This window comes from Anguilla rostrata, chromosome 11 (genome assembly GCF_018555375.3).
Source record: "Anguilla rostrata isolate EN2019 chromosome 11, ASM1855537v3, whole genome shotgun sequence".
Classification (NCBI taxonomy): domain Eukaryota; kingdom Metazoa; phylum Chordata; class Actinopteri; order Anguilliformes; family Anguillidae; genus Anguilla; species Anguilla rostrata.
Genome location: NC_057943.1, coordinates 12,843,506 through 12,862,469, shown reverse-complemented (window position 1 = coordinate 12,862,469; position 18,964 = coordinate 12,843,506). Strand labels below are relative to the sequence as shown.

Genomic DNA, 18,964 nt, shown 5'->3' with positions numbered 1-18,964 from the left:
ATTGTAATCTTTCAGTAATAGGCTACAGTGCAGTGGCCATTTATTATCCAGGTGTGTGTCTCACCCAGCCTTTCTCCCTGTCCCGCGCAGGTGTTTGGTCATGGGAAAGCTAACGGGGAGCCCACCTGGGCTCTGCTCCTCACTGCCTGCATCTGTGAGACTGGCATCCTCATCGCCTCCCTGGACGCTGTGGCCCCTATTCTCTCCATGTGAGCCAGAACGCTCCACTGCCTACAGGGCTACTTCTCGCCCCACTAATCCCCAAAACCCGGAGCCCCACTGTCAATAGGGCTCCCCTGCACCCAACTAAACCCCCAATATCAGATCCCCACTGTCTATAAACTACTCCTCACCCCACTAATCCCCCAAACTCAGAACCCCATTGTGAATACGTCTGCCCCTCACACCACTAATCTCCCAAACTCAGAGCCCCACTGTCCCCAGGACTACCTCTCACTCCTAGTGCTATCTGCCTGAGACCCAGAGCACAAGCTGTTGGAACCTAATCTATTAATCAATAAGTCAACCAATCAAATTCAAATGCTGTGCAGTCAACACCCTATTGCTGCATGTAAAATTATTTCATAGTCTGTTTTGTTATGTAATATTCATTCAAGAATCGTCACAGATGCCTTCGCAGCAAGTTAAAATATAAAACAAATCACTGGTCTCTGTAATGTGCTGTATACTATGTATTTTAATGATGGTTTAGCAATGGACTTCTCAGAGGCTTTTACTGGGTCATCCATATACTCACCCCTGATAGGCTCTGCTCAAGAAAATGGTTCTATCTATTGAATGATTCAGGAAGTCGATTAGGAATGTAACTAATGAACCACCCTGTCCGGTTGCAGGTTCTTCTTGATGTGCTACATGTTTGTCAACCTGGCCTGTGCCCTGCAGACTCTGCTACGCACCCCCAACTGGAGACCCCGCTTCAAGTTCTACCACTGGTGAGTCCCCCCAGTGATGCCACAAAACAAAAAGGGTACACCATCCCAGTGAAAAGACCCCCAAGTCTCTGTAATAACTAGATAGCTCCTCCATTCCTTCCATTCAAAGTGGCAGATTTAGTGACGGGACAGAAGTAACATTGCATTACAGGCATTTAGCAGACGTGCTTATTCAGAGCAATTTACACAACTATTTTCATTGCATTTACATTTTCACCCATTTATACTGCTGGGTTTATACTGAAGCAATGCAGGTTGAGTACCTTGCTCAAGGGTATATCGGCAGTGTCCTACCTGGGAATCAAACCTGTGACCTTTAGGTTACAAGACAAAGGTCCTTACCCATTATACTACATTTCTGCCCCATTGAGGGGAAGGGCTTATCCTGGTAATACATTGTTCTAGTGCAGGTCCAGGGTCAAATCCAGACCGTGCCAGCGCTGACTGTGGCCAGTAGCCACACAGTAGCGTTGCCCAGGGTTAGTGGAGGCTTATTAGGCTGGCATCTGTTTCTCATTGCTCTCTGGTGACCCCTGCTGGTCAAGATGCCCAAGGTCTGCTCGCTAATTGAAAGGTCTTACTTCGACTTGTGTCTGTGTAAGCTTGATCTGAGGGCTGTGGTGTGAATAGAAGCATCTGGTGAAATCACATGCTTTGGAGGAGAGTACTTGCTTGTGAAATTGGGGAGAAAATGGGGTAAAACCAAAAAATAGGGTAGAATCCAAAGAGAGAAAGAGAGAGAGACAGAGAGAGAGACTGGTTAAGGAGTGGCTTACACTGACATGTGACATGTGACCTCTGACTTCTGACCTCCCGTAGGGCGCTGTCCTTCCTGGGCATGAGCTTGTGTCTGTCCCTGATGTTCATCTGCTCCTGGTACTATGCCATTGTTGCCATGGTGATCGCTAGCTGCATCTACAAGTACATTGAGTTCTGCGGGTAAGTGCTTTCTGTGACCTATAGAGGGCAGAAATCAGAATACAGACAAATGAGCTCGATTTCTCCAAGATCAGGGGGTCTGAAGCAAGCTGGACAGGGTCTAGGAAAAAATGTGGTGCCATGTTGGATCAGCCACTAAGTCAAGAAACAAATGGGGTTTACACTCCTTCAGAGTTTCAGTTAAAAAAAAAAAAAAAAATTATCAGGAACACATCACATTACTCTGCTAAGGGGTGAGTACTATTTTCCTGATAAGAAGCCATTGATGGTACAGTGGCATACTGAAAATGCTGAGAGACGCTGCCATGGCATAGGTCAGTTATGAGTGCCTTAAATGCTTTTTAGGTTTTGTCAAGTCTTGTGATCATTTTAAAATGTAGGGCTTTATTTACATGTGTAAGAAACCCCTCAGATACACCAAACAGGGTCGGGGTCACAAACTGTAAGAAACCACTCCAACCCACCAAACAGTGGAAGTATCTGAGTGGCAAAGGAACACATGTAATCTTACCCGGTGCTATTGGAATGGGATTCATTTTGTGATATTTTGATTATCTAACTCCAAACAAATGTTTTAACCTTTTCCTCTGTGTTAACAGTTATGCAAAGAATCAGGAGACTGCATTCTGCCAGTAGTGTGGCTCTATACGGATCACTATCTAAAATTGTTTATCCTGGGACGATAGTAGTGTATAGGCGAGTGACTATCTGTAAGTTAGTACCTTAAAATGGCTAGGTGTGCAGTGGTAAGAGTCAAAGAGAAATGCTAGGTTTAAAGGGAGCGCAGTTTATTGTACAGTATGTTAATAATGACAATATATAATGGTGCAATGTGTACATAGTAAGCTGGCTATATGCATATATTTTGCAGGAGACCTTGTTGACGAGTCCCGCAGCACCATTACACATTTCCCCTTATATACAAAAAGATCAAAGGAAAACCCCAAGTCATCAAATAATGACAAAAATATAACAAAGCAGTACATTAATTATTCTGCTTGTGCTATCTATGTAAGTATACCACACTGGGTTAACCTTTGGCTGGGCGCTGAACCATGGGTATCAAAATCTTTAGTCAGCGCCCAACCACCAAAGACATCAACTTGTTTCCCATGACATTGGCTTTCCGACAATACAAAACGTGATTTCACTGTGTTATGGAGAACCTAAGTTTTATATAATGCTGATTCAGGGGGATGTTCTGCAACTGAACACTGTCTCTTTATCACACTTGCTGACTCCCTGTCAGAACAGTAAACAGTCTGTTTTCCTTCGGGGGTGTGATAAGGGGCACACTTCAGTAAAGACAGCAATGCGAAAAGATATTTCAGTCTGTTTTGACTCTTTCGCCAGTAATCTATAGCGTCACTACCCACCCCTGCAAAGTCATTCTGTGTTTCCACTGTGTGGTTCTGTGGGGTATATATTAAGGATGAGATTTATAGCTAGTCTGACTGAAAAGCGGAGGGAACAGACTCCATCTTCCGGTCTTGGCAATGGAAGCCATTGTTTAGTGCTGAGGCGCTCGGTATTTCTTTGCGCTGAGTGTGTTAGTGACGTGGTCGTCCCCATCTGTCGCAGGGCGGAGAAAGAGTGGGGCGACGGGATCCGGGGCCTGTCCCTCAGCGCTGCCCGCTTCGCCCTCATGAGGCTGGAAGAGGGGCCCCCCCACACCAAGAACTGGAGGTGAAACCCGCTCTCCCCACCCCCCCCATGAAAAAAAGGAGTGACTGACACAAACGCATACAAACACGCACGCACGCACGCACTTAAGTAGATGTGGCCTTCTTTAAATTTTCACAAAATCCAGGGGCCACACCACTTTAGAATGCATGAGGTTCTTTCCTGCTCGTCACTGTGACAAGTGCTTAATAATTTATTCAGTAAACCCCCTAACATCATTTGAAGTGTGTCTGAGGAAGTCACTTTTAATTCAAGTCACTGACCCTGATTTTCAGTCCAAGGGCATCTGTGGGATAAATTATTTTTACACAACTTTGGTTAACTGGTCTTCCTCTCTCTTCTTCTTCTTGAAGTCTGTTCCAGACTGCAACTGCAGTACACTGCAGCAATTATTCATCAATCTTGATTTTTTACATTCATTTCAGACCAATGACATGCATAATTTAGTGTTGCTGTGGTGCAGACCCGTTTTTAAAACATGCAATAAATTATTGCACATAGATTATGTCACACGCTGGTATGACACCCCTGGGAGGGAGATGCGGCAGTTTTGGGAGTGGAACGTTGGTTGTCGCATGGAGGGAGAGAGAGAGAGAGAGAGAGAGAGAGAGAGCACCCACACCAACACAAAATCAAACAAACATCTTCACCCTTCCCTCTTACAGGTTCTGAGTGAAAACAATTAGCTAAAAGAACAAACTCAAGTAACCAAAACAAAAGAAAGTCAAACCCAGCGACAGTTCTTCAGCTCGCCACTGATCTCAGCTGGCCAACTTTTCAGTTGCCAGTTTTTTTCTTTGTTTTTTAGTTGTCTGATAAACAAACCACAAAAACAGACACTCTTGCAATGTGTGCTACTGGTCTCAGCCCCATACAATGTAGAAGAACACACCTTTAAGCACCTGGGCGGATTAGTTAACAACGACCAATTGGGTTCACCGCCGGACCGAATGAGACAGATTAATTTTGTTTATAATTGTTAAATTTGTTAAAGACGTCATTGATATCCTCAATTCAATAACAACTTGCATTATTAACAGTACACAAATCACACTTCTGCAGGCCTCAGGTGCTGGTTCTTGTCAGTGTTGACGGGGAACAGAATGTGGAACAACCCCGCCTACTCTCCTTGACCAATCAGCTAAAGGCGGGAAAGGGTCTGACCATCGTGGGGACATCGCTGGAGGGCACCTTGCTGAATGACCAACCCAAGGCTCAACGTGCAGAGCAGGTCTGTACCTCATGCCATGCTATTTATAAGACCCAATTTTATTCAGTTTTACCATGACCATGCTTAAGGCCCAGATTCAATCTTACTGCTGCCATAGCTATCTAAAACTTAGGTAAAAACCTCTGATTTTCAGTTCTTTCTCAAAATTTACCAATAACCTAATAATAATCCCCCCTTCCCTCTCTATTTCTCCTTTAGTCTCTGAAGAAGGTGATGGAGACAGAGAAGGTGAAGGGCTTCTGCCAGGCAGTGATCTCCTCCAACATCCGCGACGCCACGTCCCATCTGATCCAGACAGGAGGTCTAGGGGGACTGAGGCACAACACGGTTCTGGTGAGCTGGCCACGCAACTGGAAGCAGGCCAATGACCAGCAGGCCCTCCACAACTTCATCGGTACGTCACGGGCAAGATCAGAGGAGTGGGGATGTGTGTACTGTGGTGTGGAGGTGTGTGTGTGTGTGTGTGCGCCTGTGCCTGTGCCTGTGGGCAGGGTTACAGTGTGTGTATGTTTGTATCTCCTCTGCAGAGGTGGTGAGAGAGACCACTGCAGCACATCTGGCCCTCCTGGTGCCTAAGAACATCTCAGCCTACCCCTCCAACGGCGAGCGCTTCACCGAGGGACACATTGACATCTGGTGGATCGTCCACGACGGCGGTATGCTCATGCTCCTGCCCTTCCTGCTATGCCAACACAAGGTACGCCCCGAATCCAGAGAATGAATGAGATACACCCCAAAAACAGAGACAGCCTGAGGTGCCCCAAAAGTGAGGTCCCGTAAATCTGTGTTGTACCCTGTATGGGTAATGTACCCTAGAGCGAGGCAACTTAAATGCATGATGTGCCCTAAATAGGTGATGTACCAGAAAGTTATATACCCTGCAGGGGTGATGTACATTAAGTAATGTGCTATAAATTGGCCTGCAGGCCTTGGGACACAGAGAGAGACACAGCAGTTCCCTGCTGTGCTGGTGTGTTTACCGGTGAACAGGCTGTGAACGGACCTCACCTTTGTGTTGGCAGGTGTGGCGCAAGTGTAAGGTACGCATCTTTACTGTGGCCCAGATGGACGACAACAGCATCCAGATGAAGAAAGACCTGATCACCTTCCTGTATCATCTGCGCATTGATGCTGAGGTGGAGGTGGTGGAGATGGTGAGGTCACCTTTAGGAATTACCTTCACTTGTGTGGTGTGACCAGTGAAAGCACACCTGTGTGGTGTGACCATTGCTGATAGGATTGCGGACCTCCATTTCACTGAGAGCGGGCGGGGTTGTAGTGTTTCATCTTTGTTGTGCTATCTCATGGAAGTGAGCCAATCACAGTGCTTTTTGATTAGGAAGTTAGTGACTGACAGCCCATGGTATCTCCACCCCAATACTGGGAATTATGAAGCCTCACTCTGCAATCACAACACCAATATAAAACATGCAGTCAGAAACCATGTGTCTCCCATACTTTTGTTATGAAGTTATTTATTATAAAGAGAAGAGCCTAACTTACAGAAACTGAACGCATCCAGCTCGTCTGCATTCACAGAGGGCCGCTCCTCTGTAAAACTGATGTTCTTTCCCCACAGCAAGACAGCGACATCTCCGCCTACACTTATGAGAAGACCCTGGTGATGGAACAGCGCTCGCAGATCCTGAAAGAGATGCACCTGACGAAGAACGAACGGGAGAGAGAGGTAGCGTTCCGCACACCGCGCCGTGCCCAGTGGCCAGCTTCTCTGCTTCAACCATCGCCTCGCTTTCCTGAAATGCTCATTTTTCAGCCGGGGGGGGGGGGGGGTTGGGCTGTCGTCAGAGGAAGCAAGTATGAACAGCTGAAGCTCTCCATGAATGATCCAAAGTCAGGTTTAGAAAGAGGTGAAAATAAGAATCTGCAAATGCGAACCTGCAGTAACAGGCTTTTTACATCCGTATCCTCACTGTTCTGAAAGAAACAGGGTGCTGTATTAAAATGTCTAATCACTTGAACTGACATTCTGCTATAGTAAATATTAAATATACTGTATAATAATAATAATACTGCTACTACTACTACTCAATGATATTATTATTATTATTATTATTATTAATAAGAAAATGATGCTAAATTGAATCCAGGCTTGTAAACCTCAGCTTCCCGCCATGTTTGTGTGTTTGATGCACCTCTCGCTCCTGCCAGATCCAAAGCATCACTGACTCCTCCCGCGGATCCATCCGCCGCAAGAACCCGGCCGGCGTGGCCAAGCAGCAGAGCATCAGCGAGGAGCCGGCTGCAGCCAGCGTGGAGGAGAAGCCAGAGGAGGAGGTACAGCAGGCCCTTTGTCCTCTCTCACCCTCCTCCTCCTCCTCCTACTCAGCCTCTCCATATGTCATTCTCTCTCTCTCTCACTCCGCTCATCCTTCCTTCTCTCGCCCGTCTGTGTTTGTGCTCTTTTATCAATCAATCATATGAGATTTAGTCCGAGGCCGCTCCCCCTTCCTCTGATGTAAATGCCACGGGTCTCTTCACAGCAAACGCTGTCTGCTGCTGCAGCAGCTATCGCCTGAAGGGAAGAACAGCGATGCTTTGGGCAGAAACAGGAATAGAGATCACCCAGAGCAATGGCTGCACAGGCAATGAGACGTGCCAGATCTGAGACAGACACATTCTAATGGAACACCTCACTGTTACATGCATCAGAAGTGTTACATAAGCTGCTTTCACTCACGGTAGCGAAAAATAGGCCGAGGGTAAATCTGAATTGTCTTGTCTGTTTTGATTGATTGTCTTTATGACTGTTTTGGTGAACTGTCTGTGAATTGTGTAGCACTCGTGTTCCACAGACAGGGTCTAGACTGCTGTGGTGGAAATTACCTAAATTTCCTCCGGTCGGTGAGAAGAGTCCAACAGACTTACACACAATATTCAGTTTCAGATGCCTTTATTTGGCCGAATAGGAGAATTCACACAGAGCAACCACGTCTCTGAATGAAAGCTCCCCGAGCAGTTGGAAAGTCCTTCGTTTTATACAGTTCAAAGTAGGAGGCCCCTCCTGTTAGAGGTATGTTTATGTTTTGGGGTTTGGAGTTCAGCTTCAGACTAAGGAAGGACTTGCAGTGGATGTGTGATCTCACTCAGTGGTGTCTAGGCAAAACTTGCGTTGCTGCAAAATGAACTCTGTGTGGACTAGCATCCGAGGGGTAACCGCAGTTGAGGTTTGATGTTCGGCTACCCTGTGGACCGAACCCCTCCACCTCAGAGGATCTGCGGTGGTCAGAGGGAGTCACAACACAGCTTCTCAAACTGCTCTGCCCTCTTTGACTGCTCTCTCTCCTCCCTTCCCACTCCCCCCCCCCACCCCCACCTTTGCATTTGCTCCCTTTATGGAACCCCTCCTTCCACTCTCAGTCTGTCGATATCTCCCGCCCTGAACAGATGCAGCTGATCCACAACAAGGACACCACGCCCACCCCGGCCAGCCCCGCCTCCCCCACTGAGGGGGCGGAGACTCCTGGCGAGAAGGTGCAGATGACCTGGACGGAAACGTGCGACGGAGACAAGGGTCCCATCATGGGGGCCACGTCCCCCGAGGGGCTCAAGGACTTCTTCAACATGAAGCCGTAAGTTCTGCCTGCTTCTGTGCCACGCATCATTGCATCGCAAAGTTCAGCAGATACTCTAATGCGGAGCAAATCATTTAGGCTATATTTTTACATCCAATTTGTCTATACAACTGGATATTTGAAATATCGGTACCTCTGCTTTTCGTAGATCCAATCCATAAATTCATGTGAGGTATTACTATTGCTATTTTAGTTGTGCACTAAGTCACACACTTTGGGTTCAGCTTTGCTAAATACAAGTTGATTAGCATTACTTTCTTTGTTTACCTTTTTTAAATTATGTTTACCCGATAATCCCAAGCTTCAATTGCAAGTAGTAGTTACAGTACATGCAAGGCTGCAAATGCAACCAAAACACTGACAGAATGCAGACTGGCTGCACAAAGTACCGTGACAGGATTTCTCAATGGTATGACATGATGGCATGGTCCCTTTGCGTCTGGTCATTGCTGTTGCCTGTCCCAATCAAAGTGAGACACAGCGTCACAGGAAATGTCACACGTTTTATGAGCTGTCACATTTCATGTGTCACTATGATGTTAAATGGCTGTTGATCTCTCTCTGCCAATGCTGCATTTGAACAGGGAGTGGGAAAACCTGTAAGTAATTTCATACTACTTTAATAATGCACCTTTATTTGTCATTATTTGTACTATATCTTTGTATATTAGGCATGACATGCAAGGCCATAATTGCACATTTTCTGTTGACAGAGCTGCACATAAATAAAATCCTAAATAGCCATTGGGTAGTTATTTTTTATTGTTCACCATTTAGCTTTATGTTGAGCCTCTTCAGGGCAGCACCTGTCCAGATATAGGATTTTTGGCATGAAACAACATCCAACAGCTGAATTCCTGTAAGCAGAAGCAGAAATGTCTGCATTTTATGGATGTTTGAAGGCGTTTAAGCATCTCTTTGCAGTTTATGTCAAGAGTTTTATTGGCTGTTTGGACATCCTGCTTTCCTGCTGAACTCTGCGCTCTCCCTCAGGAACCAATCAAACGTCAGACGCATGCACACCGCGCTCAGACTGAATGAGGTCATTGTGAAGAAGTCCCAAGAGGCCAAGCTGGTTCTGCTCAATATGCCTGGTCCGCCCAAGAATCGGATGGGAGAAGAGAACTGTATCCTTACTCTGAACTATGGCATTGTGATGACGAAGATGATAATGGCAGTGGTGGTGGTTGTGGTGATGAGGAAAGTGGTGTTAATGAGGATGATGAGAGATGATGATGATGATGATGAATAATTGTAGCTATTTAAGTTTATAAGGGAAGAAGCTCCATAAAGGGACAGTTAACTTTCCATTTAAAATAATAATAAGAAGAATAATAATTCAGCCACGGTGTATGTGTTCATTTGGCCCAGACAGGTTTTGTGTGGGATGAAGGATATTGTAGACATTTAAAGATGTTTCTGTAAACCTGCCAGCTTTACAGTGGCTGGTATAGAGGTATTAGGCGAGTCGGTGGTCTAAAGAAAGAAAATACACTTCAACTTCAAAGCAGCTGAGGGGACAGTTTTTAGGATATAGAAGAGCAGCCTTGTTAGAGTGGTACTTTATGAAGGAGAACTTTGTTCTGCCTTGTTTTTTTATTAATTTTTTTTACTGTGTTGGTTCCTTGACTGACCTGCTCTCTCTCAGACATGGAGTTCCTGGAGGTTCTGACAGAGGGGCTGACCCGCGTGCTCTTGGTTCGAGGTGGTGGGCGTGAGGTCATAACCATTTACTCTTGAGGGACGAGTACCACCCAAAACTCCACCCACACCCCTCCCCCAAAACTCCAAGCTTCTACCACCAGATCCCTCCACAGACTGTACCTTCATCCCACAAACTCCTTTATCGCACACAGACACACAGTATACATGCACCTTTATACAAATAGAGAATATGCAAACACACACACATCACACACACACACACTCACACACGTGCACACACATCCACACATCTACAGTGCTGCACCTATCCAGAACTACAGATTAGCTGGTCATGCCACTGTCTATGTTTTGTGTTCAGCGTCACAGCAATCAACAGCCAATCAGCCAATCAGCAGAGCCCATGCCTCACTCATTATGTGGGCATTGGTTATCTGACAAAGCTGTCTTGGCTTTGATTTGCTGGCTTGTTGCTGCCCCAGGTGGAGAATGCCCCCCCCCCCCCCCGCCCACACACACACACACACTTCCCCCCGCCCCCCTTTCCTCCCTGTGTGGGGCGCTGCAGGCCCCCTGCAGGCCACTGGATGATATTTTGGTCTCCTCCTCCAGCACTCCCACTGCCCCCACCCCCCAGGTCATCCTCATCTGTCATTCCATCTGGCGATTCATTCTTCCTGAGAGTCTGGTGAAGGCTGAGGGCCACCATGGGGAAACATATTGTCTATTTCTCATTTTTTGTGATTTATGGTTGGATTTTTAAAATGGGGACAAATTATTTAAGTAATTTTACCCTAGGGATGGGGGGATGTTTTTTTTTTCTTTCCCAAAGGTGGGAGTTAGGGCAATGGGGGCAGGGGTGGGGGTAAGGTTGAGTTGGGTTTCTGTGTGTGCGTGGGGGGGGGGGGGGTTAACAGAGTTAATTGCCAATCACAATGGAATTGTCTTCCTATGGGTCAACCAGCAGTGGAGAGAAAAAAGGACCGTAAATATATACACACATTTTTTGTGAGTGTGTACGCGTGTGCAGTGCGCCCTAAAAAGAAAAAAAAAACACCCCCCAAAAAAAAAAAACATCAAGAACAGGGACAAGGCACGTGTGGGGCAAGGCTGTAAAAAAATAAGGAGTTCACAAGGGACTCCGGACAACACTTCGAAGCTACTCCGTGATGTGCCACATACCTGACACCCAAGAATTTCCCGCTGATAGTCGACGTTTCTTGTTGCAACCTTTCGTTTTGAAAACTTCAATGAAAAAATCTGTTTTTAATCCATGTTTTGCAGTAAACCTTCCCACCCTCCCTTCTTCCCTCCAACCCCTAACTCTGTGACAGTTATAAGCCGTGCCAAAGACAGCGACACCGGGAGGGAAAGGGCTATGTGGTCTCTTTAAGGGTGTGCTTTTTCTACTGTGAAAATGTTTCAGTGACTCCTATGACTGACAGCAAAATCAGCAAATGGGGGTGGGGGGGGTGGGAGGATCAGGGGCTGGGCATGCCAGTGTGTCACTGTTGTAAGCCACACCCCCCTCTCCCCCAGCATGGATCACTGTAAATAGTGTAGAGTACCATCTCTGGCACATTGATAACTATCAGCATATTATTTTTAGCAACTAACTTCACAGCTTTTTGTGGCAGAGATGCACTTGTTACAACAGGGTTGACTAGCAACAGTCCAGAATAGCTAGCTTCCGTCATTTTCGTAGTATGATTCATTCTCATTGTTAACTCATTGTGCACAGTCCACTTTTCACCTGATTTATATATAATTAAATATCAATACTGTCAGTGCCACCCCTTCAGTATTATGCACAGAAAACAGTGCTTAACAACATTATTTTTGAAAATTGTATTTTAAAAAGGCTATGTACCACATATACATATTTATATATAATTTATCACTACTAAAATATATATTTCAATGTATTTATAAGACTTATTTAAAAAGAAAATATTCAATTTTATTTATTTATTCACTTTAAAATTAAATTTAAATTTAAAATACAGATATATCTAAATGCATTTTACAATTTGACTTTGTCTGCCAAAAAGAGTGCCAAATGAAAAAATATATATTTTTCATGACTACCATTTTTCTTTTTGTAGATGATCATTTTTCATTGTGGCAGAGGTGTCCAGTGTCATCTTTAATGGCTGAAAATCCAGAATATAAACACAAAGCTGTTCTCTTCTACAGCACAGAATGAATGGAAAGTCATACATTTGTATAATATATACAACATTTGTAATGGGAACGTGCAATAGCTGGATTGTGGATCCATTGCCTGTGTTAATACACACAGTGTTTTATATTAGTAGATATCTCATCCATAAGACATTTATCCTCACATAGTTAGCATATATACTCTGTCTGGTGATTATCCACTCAATTACAGCAAGAGTGGGAGACAATAATGTGTCAATATGGATACCAATATTTAATTTCTGGAAAAAGAAATAAATTGTTGAGATATAAAACTGGAAGGAATGTTTGAAAGGAAACAAGGAGTTAAAGTCCTGCCATATTCATTAATACAAGATATGTAAAATCTACAAATAATAAGGATTTAGAAATCTACTCAAAGCTTTCATATCAGAAATGATGATTAGTAATTTATAAATGAATATCAGTGGGGTGGGGTTTATCCCTTCTAAGATCATACGGGGCTCAGTTTATCATGGTAGGCAGGGGGTCAGAATTAGTCAGAGGGTAATAGATACCAGCATTTAAAGGGGCTAATTTCATTTTTAATTCAAACAGTGGATTTATCACAAGGCTGTACAATAAAGCTGTCCTGTTATCTTGCCACCCGGGTTGTATCCCAGCAACACCTGGGGCCCGTGTTCAGAGAACAGAAATGAAGGGATGTTTTTGTATTTATCACACAGCCAAGAGGTTTAACAGCCCAGGAGAGGCACGACTGAAGTGGCCCCAAAACAATCCAATTAATGATATTGGCTTAGTTTGGTTGGAAGGTTACTGATGTGCAGTTGGTTGTTAAGACACAGGAGAAGAGAGGAACACATTAAAAAATTTTGATAAGGTTTTGGTGTTTTTCTCCCCGGTTGGAGTTACTATTTTGTCTTTGGAAGGGTTACCTTCATGGTAAAATACCAAATGTCTGATACCCAAAACTCATAAGTCATAATTTGATGTCAATATGATATCAACATGTTAGATATCAACAGCTCATTAGAAAAGTGAGCACCAGGTGGAGGGTACAAAGGCCTGTGTAATTCTTATAAAGCCCGACAGCTATATCCCTTGATTAACATGCAATGTAAACATTTTGGCATGGATGTTCCTGCATCCAGTATATCACTTCTGAGTTACTGTAACTTGAACTAGTTCGTAGTCCCTAGGCAGGATATCGCATATGATGTTCATTGATTGTCCTCGTATTTAATAAAACTGCCCAGATACCTGATTGGGCTGCATGTTTGTTGGTTCAAAGAAAAAATAAGGAAAAAAAAAAAAAAACACTTTAAGTGTCCCAAGGGATTGATGGCAGCATTGTGCTTTTGGTGGTGATATATTATTAACATGGTGGCATAAGTCTAATGTAGCTACAGAAAAAGGAACTTAAAATATTAAAGGTTGTTATGTTCTGCGCATGTACTGATGCAGCTAAATCAGATGTTATACAGCAGAACCCCACAACGCGATATTTGGGGTCCATGAATTGCCATGACCATGAACAGGGTTGCGTTACAACAAAGTCATTGAACGTCACTGTGTCCAATGTTAAAATCTCCAAAACATATTCAATTACGATTAATATTACGCATAAATATAAAGTTTTCGTCTTCCTGTTTTCTTTGTTATAATTTAAATAGTAAATGTAGGCCTAATTTAAGTATGGTGCACATTTATTAGGTGCATGTTGCTACAGCAAGAAGGTCCTTGTTCAACTTGGCTTTCTGTGGGAGTTTGATGTTCTCCCCATGCACGCGGTTTGTCCTGAATTCCAAGACATGCACGAGGTTTGGAGAATCAAATTCATTGTCATGTGAATGTGTGTTCATGGCATTCAAAGATAATAGTGTACCTCAATTAGTCATTCACTTAAATTTTTACGATTCCTATGGATAATTCTTTAAGACTGTAGGCCTATTTTGTCAGTCATTGTGTACCTGAGTACCTGAGCCTGCATTTCAGTGACTGGGTCAACTTTTTTAATTTTCTGACTGAGGAGACTGAGACTGATGCTGAAACTAAGATGTTGTTCCAATATGCACACTTGATCACACTTGCACTTGCTTGTACGTTCATGTGCTCAGTGTAAGTGTGCACATGTGTCCAATTTCTTGAATAATCAAAAGTGCAGTGTGCTTGATGTGCACTTTAACCAGACTTATTCTAAGATCTCTCTGCGGTGGCCTTTAGCCAAGAATATGGACCCACCATGCACCAAGCTCGTAACATTTATTGTTGATGCCAGTCACAAGATTGGCGACTTGTGTGTTCCCTGAAGAAAAATGCCACCAAAAAATATCAATGTAAGAAAGATGTTTGCAAAGATGTAGATCTTGTAACTTTAATTTATCCATATCAGCATTATAATGGTATTGTTAATGTGAATATGACGTTAGGAAGCTCTGTTAATTTGTCTGTAGTTGGCAAGCCCACATCAAGCTTTGCACAGCTATTACTAGTCATTGATAGTGGTGTGACTACAATAAATTATTTGAAATAGGGACCACAGAACGAAGTGAAAAAATCCCCGATTTACGTTTCACGTCACAATACGTTACCGAAGCGTGTAAGTACCCAACCGAATTTAGCCTAGTGTTAAGAAATGGGACGGCCCCTAAATATTGATAGCATCGGGGACTGAAGCCATGTGAAGTCAATTTACCTGCATGGGCTTGCATTTCCTGAAGGTGAGTAGAGTTGAAGCCTGATCATAAAGCGCGGGACTAAATAGTATTCCTATGGCTTGGAAACAACCTGTTGGTTACGTCGTAATCTTTTTGTGTTTTCGCCTCAACTGAAATGCAACTAGGCAACGAACGGGATTAAAATGTATTGATCTGGGCTTTAATCTCCTCCCCGTGGTCATTGTTTATAGACCGGAGATTAATCTAGTCGTGGTCTGGACCTCATGGAAGCCAAAATCTATGGATTATAATGTTTATAACGTGCAACTACCTGAGCCGTGCTGCGATGACGTTAGGCTATATCCAATTTAGATTTTAAACGGGGTATTTCCATTTCAGATCTGAATGTCCGAAATAGGCCTAACTGAAGCATTGTGGCTGAGAGATGTTCTGCATGTTATATAACTGCCATCAAACCTATACTACTACTACTAATAATAATAGTAACAATGATTACTGTTACTGTTATATCCCCAACCCCCATTTACCAGTGTTAAACGTCAGCACCAAAAATTAAAAGAGGAAACCGTCTGAGAAATATTCCCGTCTAAAGTGTCAGCCTATAACGGTGACGTATAAAGAGAACTGAATCCCATTTGTGCGCATATAGCGGACCAAATACAAATTAAATTAGATTTTAGTTTATTTCACTCTTTGAAATTTACAATTGCAGTTCTCTCATGTGAATATTAGCATACCCTAGTGGCATCCATTTTTATTGCAACATGTTGACTGACTGCTTGCTTGATCAACAGAAGCAGATTTATCAAATGTTTGAGAATTTTGAAGCCTCTCCAAGTAAATTTCTGAGTAAATATTTCTATGTTATAATGTGTATTAGTTGCAAAGAAAGCATAGATATATTAAGGGCTATGTTTGGCCATTTTATGTTTACAAAATTCCATATTATAAACACTGATTTAAAAAAATTACAATTTAAAAACCTTTTTAAAATATCTGAGACTTGGAAAAATGGCGAAGTAAAGGTACAGTCTGCTTATAGTGAGGAGAATTTCAGAGAGGTCATAGACGCACTCAAGGACAATAGTTTAGGAATGCCACCCAAAAAAACATATATAGGTGTATATTTTAAGAAGGCATATTTATAGGTATATGTAAGACAGTGCGATCCTGCCAATAATTACAAAGGTCCCTAAAGGGACGCTGTACATATTAGATGTTATCTTTTAGTATGGTTTTGATATACTTGCTGCAACCTATCCACATATTGCCAGCTGTCACAAGTTCAAGTAATAAATGAATGAATGCTTGAATGTGTGAATTTCCTTTTACTTCAGTAATTGTAGTCCAGCCAAAAAGCTTCTCCACAAAGTGGCAAAGTGTTAAAAGAATGTGCCAACTACAACAATAAAATAAATAAAAACAGCAACAAAAAAAAAAAGAAGTGTGACATTAGTGGCAGCTATCGATATGTTTTCTTAATTTTGTTTTTTACATCCACCCTGGGGTCCATGCTTAAAGTTTATATCTAACAGTCACACATATTTATATCACTGCCAATTTGTGTTATTGTCATTCTGTGTCATTTGTAGATGTGCTAATTTACAGTTGAGTGATCATGACAATTTAGGGTCTACTCAGACTAGTGTTTGGATATGGAATGATTCTGAGGAAAATAGATTTTTATTTCCTGTATTTGCGAGAGCAGTACGTGGCAAAGTGAGGTCAGTCCGGGCTATACAGCAGTGCAGGGTTCTTCTCTGAATCTTAGGTCTTTTATACATGGCAGAGAGACAACCATGGTGATGTGCCTGTCCCTTCCCATACCTACCACAGCACCCTCCCTCCTCCTCCACACTCCCTCCAACCCTCATAGCACTGCTCATGTGATTATGGTACTATTGTGAATATCGATCAAAGACTACAAAAGCGCTTCCATTGCCAGTCCCGAGCTCTGCTGGAACTGTAGTGACTCTACCCCCCCCCCCCCCCACCAATAGGGGGCAGACTAACACTTCAGCTGTGTTGACAGCAGCTTGTCGGTATCTATCAGAGAGGCCCCCGTCTGGAGCATTGTCACTATTAAGATTTACAGTGCATGTTTTTTTTTAGCACAACCATTCATCTTTCTATGCTCGCCCCACATTTAAGATGTATCCATGGGATGCATGTAGCCAGGTGTCCATCTTTCAGTTTTTACCGTTTCCTCAGAGAGGGAACTCTGAGAGAGTGTTGTTTGAATGAGCAAGCAATTGACAATGTCACAAGCGAAGTCAATGCTCTTATAGTTTTCTGTGGTGGCGCTTACACCAGGTGTGAAAGCCCCATTGGTCCAAGATTTACCCAATCGCCATTCTGGCTGTGTGTCCTCAACATTCTTTTCCTTTCTCTCAAAATAAGAGACATGAAAATAATCTTTCCACAGAAACTGCATGCAACTAAATAAAAAAATAAAAGTAAAAAAAGAAAGAAAAAAAATACTAAAGGGCTCTGATGCATGCATAAAGATGATGCATGCATCTTAACATTTTTGTTCTTAACAGTCAAACAGATTCAACTGAAATAAGTGTGTCTGTCATAGGTCTCGAGGAAATTATTCCTGAGTCCTAGCATTGGTATCACCTTACCGAGCTGCATGCGGGGCTGGACTCTTACACTAGTGGTCAGGGGCCTCTCTGCTAAGAGGAAGAGCAGAAACAAAGAGAGACTGAGAGGTTGGATCCAGGTTTACTCATCTGGTAACATCTAGCGGACATGTTGAGAACAACAAGGTGTTCAGATGCATATCTGTTCCTCTCTCTTCCTGGTTTCCAAAGCAGGTCATGAGTATCCCCTAACTGTGGTTCCAGCAGGGCACCAGGGCTGGCTATTTGTGTAACTCAATGCATGCACACTTTTCTGACAAAAATTAGGGAGTGTTCTATTCTAGGTGTTTGTTCAGTATTTTGTCGTTCAAGTTGTTGTTATATTTTTTTTTTGTTTGTTTGTTTTCTAGTTTTCTATTTTATTTTTTAATCTAAGGCATGATACAATGTTTTAATAGCAGGGAACTGTACACATTACCTTTGCTTTTGTCTATCAGTAAGAACATGGTGTAAACTAATGTTACTGTACAAAGGCTTGCTTTGAGCCTTTTAATTGTTTAAAAAAGAAAAAAGTGTTTTGATGTTTGATTTATTATGCAATGGATATAATTTGACATTTGCTGTAGAAAAGACATGATTTTTAGAAGTGTTTTGAATTTGTGTACTATGATATTAGTAGTACAAAAGTGAAGAAATCACTCCCATTGCTGTGGATTCCAATCCCTCAAGGAGATTTAGGAGTGCTAAAATGCTGGGGGTGTTTCATAGCAAAAGAAGATATGGATATTGTTTTAATATATGTATATAAATATATGTTGATATAAGTAGTGAAAGAAGTAGAGTGGTGTAATTTTATATATTCCAAAGAATTTAAATCCCCTTAGATGTGACTGAAAAGGTGCGGGGTGTGTCAGTAGCAAGAGGGATGGGAGAGAGGGATCCCTGATACACACACACACACATATGCACATGCGCATGCAGACACACACACACACTGTACGTGTATCCTACCATTCATAGGCTTACACATTTACCAGGCAGGTGTTACGTAAAAGGGACAGAAATCTATCAGTCGTAACATTTCTTAACTATATATATTCAGATACTAAACATTTTTGACTCTGGGGGAAAAAAAATCATATCTGAATGCTATGTATGCGTTAATTCACACAAAAATATCACTACATATTTTAATATGATACACCAGGAAGGGCCTTGGTACTTTAGAGGTTGAGGCATTGGCCAGTTGGAAGGTGAATCTTGTGCTACCTTGGCATTGTTGGCCACAAATACCAAGAAAAAAGACTGTACTATACGCTATTAAGTAACTATAGATTATCTGTTTAAATTTGAATTAACTGAATTATTAACTTAAACGTATTAAACTGCTTACACAAATCTCACAGACACTGACAACCACAGAACTCCTCTCCCATCTAAAAAATAAAATAAAAAATTGAACTCCTCCTCAACCCCC

At 42.7% G+C, this 18,964-nt stretch overlaps 1 protein-coding gene across 3 annotated transcripts in view; it reads left to right on the top strand.

Annotated features, from left to right (window-relative positions):
- slc12a5b (solute carrier family 12 member 5b) overlaps positions 1 to 18,964 on the top strand; it is a 115,995-nt gene that overhangs the window by 90,174 nt on the left and 6,857 nt on the right. Inside the window, exons 13-26 of one of the 3 annotated variants that reach the window (XM_064297976.1) lie at positions 91 to 209; positions 855 to 953; positions 1,773 to 1,892; positions 3,474 to 3,578; positions 4,638 to 4,806; positions 5,005 to 5,200; positions 5,334 to 5,503; positions 5,829 to 5,960; positions 6,386 to 6,493; positions 6,976 to 7,101; positions 8,212 to 8,396; positions 8,984 to 8,998; positions 9,393 to 9,526; positions 10,048 to 13,610. In XM_064297976.1, coding sequence (XP_064154046.1) covers positions 91 to 209; positions 855 to 953; positions 1,773 to 1,892; positions 3,474 to 3,578; positions 4,638 to 4,806; positions 5,005 to 5,200; positions 5,334 to 5,503; positions 5,829 to 5,960; positions 6,386 to 6,493; positions 6,976 to 7,101; positions 8,212 to 8,396; positions 8,984 to 8,998; positions 9,393 to 9,526; positions 10,048 to 10,139 — 1,770 coding nt within the window. In that variant the 3' untranslated portion in view covers positions 10,140 to 13,610. Of the gene's footprint in view, positions 1 to 90; positions 210 to 854; positions 954 to 1,772; positions 1,893 to 3,473; positions 3,579 to 4,637; positions 4,807 to 5,004; positions 5,201 to 5,333; positions 5,504 to 5,828; positions 5,961 to 6,385; positions 6,494 to 6,975; positions 7,102 to 8,184; positions 8,397 to 8,983; positions 8,999 to 9,392; positions 9,527 to 10,047; positions 13,611 to 18,964 lie in introns of those variants that run through there. The other 2 variants (XM_064297977.1, XM_064297978.1) reach the window with 2 other exon arrangements.